At 42.9% G+C, this 12,367-nt stretch overlaps 1 protein-coding gene across 1 annotated transcript in view; it reads left to right on the top strand.

Annotated features, from left to right (window-relative positions):
- The window catches only part of LOC123723937 (protein mono-ADP-ribosyltransferase PARP14), a 50,461-nt gene that overhangs the window by 17,726 nt on the left and 20,368 nt on the right, over positions 1–12,367 (top strand). The window contains 5 exon segments of the mRNA XM_082969899.1: positions 2,782–3,006; positions 3,087–4,293; positions 4,295–4,784; positions 5,015–5,278; positions 5,575–5,820. Of these exon segments, the coding sequence (XP_082826025.1) occupies positions 2,782–3,006; positions 3,087–4,293; positions 4,295–4,784; positions 5,015–5,278; positions 5,575–5,820 (2,432 nt within the window).

The raw sequence follows: 12,367 nt of genomic DNA on the forward strand, positions 1-12,367 counted from the left end.
AAAAGCCTGACTGCCATTAGGTACCGAGATGAGATTCTCAGACCCCTTGTGAGACCATATGCTGGTGCGGTTGGCCCTGGATGTAAGGGCTGTCGTCGTAATAAAACCAAGGTGCAGCGGAGGATGTGTGTTCATCTTGATATTTAATGAAAAAAGGAGAACACTATACAAAAATAAACCAAATACAGCAAAACAGTCCTGTCAGGAAAAACTCTCAACAGAAAGCACTAGACAGAAACAATCACCCACCAAAACCCAAAGGAAAAACAGGCTACTTATGTGTGACTCCCAATCAGCAACAACAAACTACAGCTGTGCCTGATTGGAAGCCACACGGCCAAAATCAATGAAACAAACCAACCTAGAAAAAAGAACATAGAATGCCCACCCAATGTAACACCCTGGCCTAACCAAAATAAACAACAAAAACCCCTCTCTATGGCCAGGGCGTTACACTGGGTTCCTCCTAATGCAAGACAATGCTAGACCTCATGTGGCTGGAGTGTGTCAGCAGTTCCTGCAAGAGGAAGGCATTGATGCTATGGACTGGCCCGCCCGTTCCCCAGACCTGAATCCAATTGAGCACATCTGGGACATCATGTCTCGCTCCATCCACCAACGCCACGTTGCACCACAGACTGTCCAGGAGTTGGCGGATGCTTTAGTCCAGGTCTGGGAGGAGATCCCTCAGGAGACCATCCGCCACCTCATCAGGAGCATGCCCAGGCGTTGTAGGGAGGTCATACAGGCACGTGGAGGCCACACACACTACTGAGCCTCATTTTGTTTTAAGGACATTACATCAAAGTTGGATCAGCCTGTAGTGTGGTTTTCCACTTTAATTTTGAGTGTGACTCCAAATCCAGACCTCCATGGGTTGATAATTTGGATTTCCATTGATTATTTTTGTGTGATTTTTTTTCTCATCACATTCAACTATGTAAAGAAAAAAGTCTTTAATAAGATTATTTCTTTCATTCAGATCTAGGATGTGTTGTTTAAGTGTTCCCTTTATTTTTTGGAGCAGTATATTTTGTCCCCTCATCAATCTACACACAATACCCAATAATGACAAAGCAAAAACAAGTTTTTCGATTTTTCTTTTGCAAATGTATTACAAATAAACAGAAATACTTTATTTACATAAGTATTCAGACCCTTTGCTATGAGACTCGAAATTGAGATCAAGTGCATCCTGTTTCCATTGATCATCCTTGAGATGTTTCTACAACTTGATTGGAGTCCAAATGTGGTAAATTCAATTGATTGGACATGACTTGGAAAGGCACACACCTGTCTATATAAGTTTGACAGTGCAGTTGACAGTGCATGCCAGAGCAAAAACCAAGCCATGATGTCAAAGCAATTGTCCGTAGAGCTCCGAGACAGGATTATGTCCAGACACAGATCTGGGGAAGGGTACCAAAACATTTCTGCAGCATTGATGGTCCCCAACCTGACAGAGCTTGAGAGGATCTGCAGACAAGAATGGGAGAAACTCCCCAAATACAGATGTACCAAGCTTGTACTGTCATACCCAAGAGGACTCGAGGCTGTAATAGCTGCCAAAGGTGCTGAATACTTACGTACATTTGATATATCAGTTATTTAAAAAAAATCTAAAAACCTGTTCTTGTTTTGTCATTATGGGTTATATTGTGTAGATTGATGAGGGGAAAAAACAATTTAATCAATTTTAGAATAATGCTGTAATGTAACAATATATGGAAAAAGTGAAGTTGTCTGAATACTTTCTGAATGCACTGTAAGTGCCTCATGAGTTTAGAAAAACTTTCGAACCCTATCATAACTCTAAATGTTGTTTTATTCCTTTGTTTGTGTTTTTACAGTATTTCTACTGTATTATCAACAGTAAAATACTGTAAAACACACCATACTGCAGCATACTGTAAATTATGGTGCTTTGTGGGAAGATGTTGTGGGTGGGGGAAAATTGCTGTATTTCAAATGGTACTGTAATTCAGCACTGGACCATATTTTTTCAGCGGCAAAAACCTTTTGACCACAAGTGATTGCATGGTATTTTGTTTCCATCTCATTATTTTGAGGAGTGCCTTATAAGAGGTTATATTTGTTACACCCGTTAGTGAGAGTGCTGTTCCAATTGAACTCATATGTAGTTCTAATGGTTGAGCATTTTGCCATGTCCTTTTGGTCTGTTTTGCTCTGTAGTCGCTGCCTGTTTGGAAGCCTTTGTTAAGGCCTCTAGAAGTGCAAGTGATATAAAACACAACATATTCATTGATATGCTGTAATGTGTAAAAACATTACCAAACACTCAACCTACTGTGAAATACAAACCCCAACTCCCATCAATGAATTGCATTCATTAATTCATTAATTTAATCATTCATTACAATTACAGTAGCATTAACTTTTTACAGTATAATACAGTCAATTTTACGGTATTGTACTGTGTCATTACACAGTATATGCTTTGATACTGTATTTAGATTAGAGTTGATGTACTGCAATATCAAATACACTACAGTAACTAACTTATCACGAGCTGCCTTTAAATAACTGTCAAATTCACAGCAATTCGTTTACAGTGTAGGTCATATACATACTTGGAAAGTTATGTTTTAGTGTTTACCTAACATGAAAATGTCCAGTTTTTAATTGAGTTTCAGTAATGTTTCATTTACAGTATGTCAAACTTCAAAGAGAAGATCTCCAGAACATAATTCAACATGATTTGCCTGAGTACATTGATTGAAATGAAGAAAAGATCTCAACTAGTATACTTTTTTTTGACAGCGACTGAGCACTTCATCACAAGCTGCCCCGGGAACAGAAAGTTCATTCATAAACAATTACGAGTCAAACCCCTGGAGATTACAGCAAAAGTGAAAGTTGAAAACATACCGCCTAGGTTTAGTTCAGAACACCTCAGCTTACACTATGACAAATATGAGGTTGTGGAAGACGTTGTAATGACTGAAGAGGACCAATCTGCAATCATCACCTTTCAAGATCCGAAAGGTAAGTTATTAGTATACAGTATGCCTTGGAAAAATGCATATTTTAAAATGATGTATTAACAAATATTTATTGTCTTTTAGCTGTTGACAGAATCCTAAAACAGCAACATAAAAAGATGAAAGTTTTCCCATTTTATGAATCTCTGGGAACGGCCCTGTATGGCAAAGATAGACCCACATTGAAACTCCCTGCTGCCTTCACTGAGAACATTGACCAGGCCATTTGGAGATACCTTTCTGACAAGCAAGGAGTTGCAGAGACCATCCACAAGAATATGGCTGATCACTTCTGCAAAGTAGACTTTCAACAACCTACCGTCCAGTTAAGCCCTCTGCCTTCTCTACTCCAGCAGAAGGATGTCGAAGCCAATCACATCAACAAGTGGAAGACCACTGCCAAGGCTGTCTTCATTCAAGCCTTGTCTAAATTCAAGTCCTTAGAGCTCCAGATCCAGGCCAACGCATGGGAAGCTTATGAACGTGCAATACACAAGGAGATGTCAGGGGAAGCAGTGGTTGTAGTTTCTGATAAGCCTAGAGGTATTGTGAAAGTGGTGGGATTGGAAGAAGATGTGGATAGGCTCAAACAAACATTAAATGGGATAATGGACAGGATTGCCAACAGCATTGAGAGGGAGAAGACGGGAATAACAGAGGAGTTCCCACTGCCGCTCTCTACCTACCATATACTTTTGCAAGACGGCCTACAGGACAAAATTGCAGGTGAATTTCCAGAGCTGAAAATGACGTACAATCATCAGAACCAGAGTGTAATCTTATTTGGCTTGACACAAGAGGTTTTGGGTGCTAACAGGAAGTTTATGGAAGGAGGGATGGCAATGAAACGGAGGAGGGTGCAATTAGACAACTATGTCTTTGAGTTTCTGCAGAAGAACAATGAGGGAGTTGAGAATCAGCTTACCAGTTCCCTTTTCACCTCACAAGGGATTAATGCAGGACTAGAACTAGAAAGAAAGGGAGTACAGCTCCTGGCTGTCTCAGAGGAGGTTCTGAGTGAAGCAGAAAACCAACTAGATACCATTTTGATTTCACAATACATCGATGTTGAAGACTCTAATGTCCTGAAGATGTCAGAGTGGCAAGACCTTGTCACTGATTTGGAGAAAGCTTTCAACACTCCATCAAAGAAATTCATCATCAGGACACCTGGTGTAAATCCAAGTCTACAAGTGGTAATATCTGGCTATAAGCAAACTGTTGATTCAGTCCGGAAAAAACTTGATGACTACTTATGTAAGAATGCTCCAGTTGATGAAACTCTTGAGGTCTAAGGCCATTGTCAAATTCATCGAGGAACACAACAAAAATGCTTGGTACGATAAGTTTAAAGACACAGTGAAAGTGTCTTTCAAAGATAAGGACATTTGCCTTAGTGGCATCAGGGTTTATGTCAAGGACTGCATGGACTTATTTCAAAACTTGATATCCTCAACATCCTTTGATATCTTGAGAGTCTCCAAGCCTGGCGGAAGGAAGTTCTTCCAGGAAAAGGAGTCCATGTGTGTTGAAGAAGTCTTGAGACAGACAGGCTGTGTGGTCCATCTGGTTGAAAAGGATGACCAGACGGTCCAGGCTATGGAGGACACAGATCAGAAGGGGTTTGGGAGCCAAGGAAAAAGTCTTCAGCAACATAATCATCCAACTTTCTCGACACAGAACCAGCATAGACGGATTCAGAGCAGGGATGATTCTGACAGAGTGCAGACCAAAGAGGGGTTGACAATCATCCTGATGAAAGGGAACATCCAGGAGGCCACGGTAAACTATCACTATTGTGCCCTTTTCCTGGCTTTTGTCTCAGTTGTCTTAGTTCATTCTTCATTCAATTTAGATTCAATAAAAACAGGATATACAGTATCAGAGATTACCCTTTGGGCACTTAAATGTCATACACTAATAATTGTCATTGAACAGCTCATTTAAAACCAGACATTAACTATGCAGTGCAACTAAAAGATCTATAGCATATTTGTATTTGTCTGTTACAGACTCAGGTGGTTGTGAACACAGTGGGTCTAGACCTGCTACTTCATAGCGGAGCGGTCTCGAATGCCATCCTAAAAGCTGCCGGACCCCGACTTCAAGACCTGATAAACGAACAGGGGACCGCTGGCAGTGCTGCTGCAGGAGCAGTCATCATCACAGATGGCTGCAACCTTAAGAGCAAGCTGGTGTTTCATACCATTGCCCCTAAGTGGGATCAAGGGAAAGGTGCAGCACAGAAGGTAGAAAGCTGTCCACATATCTCACTGACTTCTTAGATCAAATAAAACATACTGCCAAATGCTGCTATAACCTTTCCAAGGTAAGTGGGTCATTTTGAACAGCCTATTCTTGTCTCAGTCAATTTGTATCATACATTTTTTAATTTGTCCAATTCAATATTTTGAAAGGAACCCAGTCTGTTTCCAGCACAGTATGGCCAAACGTGGAAGTCCTAAATGGCTTAGTGGTGGACAAAATCGTAAAAACCTACAGTGCCTGGTCCAATAATTACCAATTAGAACACATTTGCTACAATTTCTTTATAAAGGTAACATAAAACAAACATCTTGTGCCTGACATCCCACAGTTGTTGAGTGGAATTGTGGAGGAATGCCTGGGGAAGGCAGAGCAGCAGAGACTAGTCTCGATGACCTTCCCTGCCATCGGTACAGGAAACCTATGCTTCCCCAAGGATCTGGTGGCTTCACTTATGCTGGATCAAGTCCTCAAGTTCAGCAGTAAGAAGAAGCACAAACACTTGAAGGAGGTTGTGATTATCCTCCACCCAGGTGATCCAGATACTATCCAGGTATGGAAAGCGGAAAAACATGCAATACTGTCAAAATAAGCTTTTAATGCCTTAGACTAAATATCTGCCTAGAGTCTAAGGGCCCAGGGCTGGGTTTCTAAGCGAACATGTGGAATTGTTTTAAAATGGTCACCGTCATACCAAGGATCATTTAGCTATTTGATTTAGAATTTTAGGACCCTTCTAGTATAAAAAAATATAAAACAATAATTTTATGAAACATTGAATTTGGCCTTGCTGCTATTAGCCCATAGAAATAACAGATTAGTAAATGGAAAAATATGCTGAACGAAAATATAAACGCAACACGCAACAATTTCAAAGATTTTACTGAGTTACAGTTCATATAATGAAATCAGTCAATTTAAATAAATTCATCATGCCCTAGTCGATGGATTTCAGATGACTGGGCAGGGGTGCAGCCATATGTGGGCTTAGGAGGGCATAGGCCCACCCACTTGGCAGCCAGGCCCATCCACTGGGGAGTCAGGCCCAGCCAATCAGAATGAGTTTTTCCCCACAAAAGGGCTTTATTACAGACAGAAACACTCCTCAGCATCCCAGACGACCCCACATGTAGAGGTCCTGGGCTAGCGTGGTTACAAGTGGTCTGCGGTTGTGAGGCCGGTTGGACGTCCTGCCAAATTCTCTAAAACGACATTGGAGGTAGTTTATGGTAGAGAAATTAACATTGTATTCTCTGGCAACAGCTCTGGTGGACATTCCTGCAGTCAGCATGCCAATTGCATGCTCCCTCAAAACGTGAGACATGTGGCTTTGTGCTGTGTGACAAAACTGCACAATTTAAATTGGCCTTTTATTGTCCCAAGCATAAGATGCACCTGTGTAATGATCATGCTGTTTAATCAGCTTCTTGATATGCCACACTTGCAGGTGTAACGGCTGTCTTTAGAGAGAGTGGACCAAAATGCAGCGGAGTTAGTGTTCGTCATATATTTAATGATCAAACGGACACTATACAATACAAAACAATAAACAGACAACCAAAACAGTCCTGTCACGTTTAACACAGTAACAAGAACAATTACCCACAAACCCCAAAGGAAAAGTAGGCTACTTATGTGTGACTCCCAATCAGCAATAACCCTCTACAGCTGTGCCTGATTGGAAGCCACACGGCCAAAATAAACGAAACAAACCAACCTACACACTTCTCTTCTGCCACGTCCTGACCCAACTACACCCTCTACTGGTCAGGACGTGACAGTACCCCCCCCCTCAAAGGTGCAAACCCCGAATGCACCTACACCGAAACAACAAAAAATCCCCCCAATTTTTTTTCTCCCCCCTTAAACAATAAGGGAGGGAAGGGAGGGTGGCTGCCGTCAATGACGGCACTGTGCTACACCCCCCCTCCCCAACGCACCTAACCTGGAGGTGGATCAGGTGCGGGACGTGGCCTCCGCTGCACCCTTGGCGTCGCCCACTTAGGTTGCGCCCCTGGCCGCACCGGAGGACTGGTGGCCAACCCTGGTTGCGCCCGGCTGGCGGGCGACTCTGGTTGCGCCCGGCTGGCGGGCGACTCTGGCTGCGCCGGAGGACAGGTGGGCCACTCTGGCTGCGCCGGAGGACAGGCGGGCCACTCTGGCTGCGCTGGAGGACAGGCGGGCCACTCTGGCTGCGCTGGAGGACAGGCGGGCCACTCTGGCTGCGCTGGAGGACAGGCGGGCCACTCTGGCTGCGCTGGAGGACAGGCGGGCCACTCTGGCTGCGCCGGAGGACAGGCGGGCCACTCTGGCTGCGCCGGAGGACAGGCGGGCCACTCTGGCAGATCCGGCACGGCGGGCCACTCTGGCAGATCCGGCTCAGGATTCACCAGGCTGGGGAGACATGAAGGAGGCCTGGTCTGAGGAGGCGGCACAGGAAAGACCAGGGTGGAGGGATCCACCGGAGGACTGGTCCTTGGAGGAGGCACAGGACGAACCAGGATGGGGAGACCCACTGGATGACTGGTCCGAGAAGGAGGCACGGGCTTGACCAGGATAGGGAGACCCACTGGAGGACTGGTCCGTGGAGGAGGCACGGGCTTGACCAGGATGGGAAGACATGCAGGAGGCCTGGTTCTGGGCGTAGGCACAGGCCGTGCAGGGCTGGGAAGACATGCAGGAGGCCTGTTTCTGGGCGCAGGCACAGTCTTCACCAGACAACCAGCACGCACCTCAGGACGAGTATGGAGAGCTGCCTCAGGTGACATCATTTCAACGACACGCTCCGTAGGGCGAATGCCGTGCCTTATGCACCAAACCTGCAGCTCTCTCATCTCTCTCTCCTTTAATCTCCCCATTAACTCCTTCACAGTCTCTGCCTCGTACCCCTCGCTCACCTCCAATGTCAACCCGACTGGCTCTGGTTCCGACCTCGGCTCCGCTGACTGTCCCGTGTGCCCCCCCAAAAAAATATTATTGGGGCTGCCTCTCGTGCTTGTTGCACTCTCTCTCCTCATAATATCGCCTCTCCTCTCTCGCCACTTCAATCTCCCACTGCGGGAGGCGATACTCCCCAGCCTGAGTCCATGGTCCCTCTCCGTCCAGTATCTGTTCCCATGTCCATGAGTCCATCAAGCTGTTCTCCTGTTGCTCCTTCCTCCTCCGCTGCTTGGTCCTGGTTTGGTGGGTAATTCTGTAACGGCTGTCTTTAAAGAGAGTGGACCAAAATGCAGTGGAGTTAGTGTTCGTCATATATTTAATGATCCAACGGACACTATACAATACAAAACAATAAACAGACAACCAAAACAGTCCTGTCACGTTTAACACAGTAACAAGAACAATTACCCACAAACCCCAAAGGAAAAGTAGGCTACTTATGTGTGACTCCCAATCAGAAAATTGCAATAACCCTCTACAGCTGTGCCTGATTGGAAGCCACACGGCCAAAATAAACGAAACAAACCAACCTACACACTTCTCTTCTGCCACGTCCTGACCCGACTACACCCTCTACTGGTCAGGACGTGACAGCAGGGTACTTTCTAAATGTTATCCGTTATAGTTACAAGTTACCAGTCTGAAATTGTAATCAGTAATGTAATTTTGGGATTACACAAACTCAGTAACGTATTCTGATTACATTCCGTTACTTTTAGATTACTTTCCACTTAAGAAGCATTAGAAGAAGACAAAAATGTATGTTACCAATTGAACGACATCCATTGCAGGATAAATCAATGTTAAAGTTTACATAGCTGGCCTTATATGGATGTTAAATTTTACTTTATGGGTTGGTTATGTAGGCTTCTTCTAACCCATCATGTTCTACTACATATAATAATACGATTCAATTATATCTTTACATTAAAAACTAAAGTCCATCAGAATTCCAGTCATTCCAATAAATGTTATACCCCTTGATCTTCAAGAATAGGACTTGGAAATATGGAGGTATAGTTTAGCCAAATTGTTTAACCTGAGCATGACCCCAAAACTAAGGACTTATTAGCCAGTCCTACTGATTGGGCTCATTGATTCGAGTTGAAAAATAAATGCTGCACTCATGGAATGGCATGCTTTGCCAAGAGTGTGCAAAGGTGTCCTCAAGGCAAAAGGGTGGCTACTTTGAAGAATCTAAAATCTAAAATATATTTTGATTTGTTTAAAGCTTTTTTGGTTACTACATGATTCATTATGTGTTATTTCATAGTTTTGATGTCTTCACTATTATTCTACAATGTAGAAAATAGTAAAAATAAAGAAAAACCCTTGAATGAGTAGGTGTGTCCAAACTTTTGACTGGTACTGTATATATCATTTATAAGTAAAAAAAATGTATGTAGCAACTACAGATTTCCCCTTTAAGTCTATCAAAAGTGTGCACGTTTGAGCATGTGTCCATTAGGCCTATGAATTAAAATGAGCAATAAAAGCCCCGCTTTTATTCCATAGGCTTAGATCCGCATTACGCAGCTGTTGCAAGAGCGCATTTTTCACTGTCTGTCCACTGGTTTCAAAAACAATGATTGATAGGCAGCTTAAACTCCTTGAATTCAACCATTATTGGGTTCTAATACGCATTTAGATTTGTGAACAGCCATCCACAACAACCACAATCCGTAAGGCGCAAATAGCTAAATGAGAGAGCAGCAGTGTGATTCAAATCAATGTGCTATGTACAGTTGAAGTCAGGAGTTTACATACACCTTAGCCAAATACATTTAAACTCAGTTGTTCACAATTCCTGACATTTAATCCTAATAAAAATTGCCCTGTCTTAGGTCAGTGAGGATCACCACTTTATTTTAAGAATGTGAAATGTCAGAGTAATAGTAGAGAGAATGATTATTTCAGCTTTTATTTCTTTCATCACATTCCCAGTGGGTCAGACGTTTACATACACTCAATTAGTATTTGGTAGCATTGCCTTTAAATTGTTAAACTTGGGTGAAATGTTTCAGGTAGCCTTCCACAAGCTTCCCACAATAAGTTGGGTGAATTTTGGCCCATTCCTCCTGACAGAGCTGGTGTAACTGAGTCAGGTTTGTAGGCCTCCTTGCCCGCACACACTTTTTCAGTTCTGCCCACAAATTTTCTATAGGATTGAGGTCAGGGCTTTGTGATGGCCACTCCAATACCTTGACTTTGTTGTCCTTAAGCCATTTTTCCACAACTTTGGAAGTATGCTTGGTGTCATTGTCCATTTGGAAGACCCATTTGCGACCAAGCTTTAACTTCCTGACTGATGTCTTGAGATGTTGCTTCAATATATCCACATAATTTTCCTTCGTCATGATGCCATCTATTTTGTGAAGTGCAACAGTCCCTCCTGCAGCAAAGCACCCCCACAACATGATGTTGCCACCCCCGTGCTTCACGGTTGGGATGGTGTTCTGTGGCTTGCAAGCCTCCCCCTTTTTCCTCCAAACATAACGACGGTCATTATGGCCAAACAGTTCTATTTTTGTTTCATCAGAGACATTTCTCCAAAAAGTATGATCTTTGTCCCCATGTGCAGTTGCAAACCGTAGTCCGGCTTTTTTATGGCGGTTTGGAGCAGTGGCTTCTTCCTTGCTGAGCGGCTTTTCAGGTTATGTCGATATAGGACTCGTTTTACCGTGGATATAGATACTTTTGTACCTGTTTCCTCTAGCATCTTCACAAGGTCCTTTGCTGTTGTTCTGGGATTGATTTGCACTTTTCGCACCAAGGTATGTTCATCTCTAAGAGACAGAAGGTGTCTCCTTCCTGAGCGGCATGACGGCTGTGTGGTCCCATGGTGTTTATACTTGCGTACTATTGTTCGTACAGATGAACGTGGTACCTTCAGGCATTTGGAAATTGCTCCCAAGGATGAACCAGATTTGTGGAGGTCTACAATTTTTTTCTGAGGTCTTGGCTGATTTCTTTTGATTTTCCCATGATGTCAAGCAAAAAAGCACTGAGTTTAAAGGTAGGCCTTGAAATACATTCACAAGTACACCTCCAATTGACTCATATTCTCTAATTTTCCAAGCTGTTTAAAGGCACAGTCAACTTAGTGCATGTAAACTTCTGACCCACTGGAATTGTGATACAGTGAATTATAAGTTAAATAATCTGTCTGTAAACAATTGTTGTAAAAATTACTTGTGTCATGCACAAAGTAGATGTCCTCACCGACTTGCCAAAACTATAGTTTGTTAACAAGAAATATGTGGAGTGGTTGAAAAACGAGTTTTAATGACTCCAAACTAAGTGTATGTAAACTTCCGACTTCAACTGTAGATATCAATAATAAGTGATATCCATTTCCCCGTTGACTACACCACTACTGTCATCCTTACCTCCAAGCGTTTATTCAAGTTGGATCATCTTTGGATGCCGACAGCAGTAGCACCATTGGAATACATAGCTTGGACTGTAGCCTACAAAAGCCTATTCCTGCTCTTTTCCCGCAACCCATCAAACACATTTCATGTGTCATCATAGTGGTCAGACTGGCTTGTGGTCAGACTCGCTCAGGTGGAACAAACTTAAACTTGCACCTTTTTTCAATGCTGATTTGAATGTCATTGAGAAAACAGAGAAAGTTAAAGATTTTTTCACAAACATCCTTTCTGATTAAAAGTAATCCTCGAAGTAATCATCTAGTTTTTCAAAAGTATCGGTAATCTGATTATAATATGTTTATGTTTGCTGGTAACGTAATGGATTTCAGTTACCTTTTTACATGTAATCCGTTACTCCCCAACCCTGCACACCTGTCAGGTAGATTGATTATATTGGCAAAGGAGAAATGCTCACTAACAGGGATGTAAACAAATGTGTTGTTCTGGGTGTGTAAGGGAGGCGAGAGTAGCTTGTGGTAACAGGCGCGCTTTATTACGTTCCAACAAACGACAGCACAGAATACACTAAACGTGCCAAAACACGGAACATTAATTAAAAATTCAGGCGCATGGTAAATTCCCACATAACATACAACAATTTCACACAAAGACATAGAGGGGAACAGAGGACTAAATCCATGCAGTGTGATTAGGGAATGAAAACCAGGTGTGTATGGAACAAGACAAAACAAATGGAAATATGAAAAATGGAGCAGCGATGCCTAG

This window comes from Salmo salar, chromosome 26, assembly GCF_965601325.2.
Source record: "Salmo salar chromosome 26, fSalSal1, whole genome shotgun sequence".
Classification (NCBI taxonomy): Eukaryota; Metazoa; Chordata; class Actinopteri; order Salmoniformes; family Salmonidae; genus Salmo; species Salmo salar.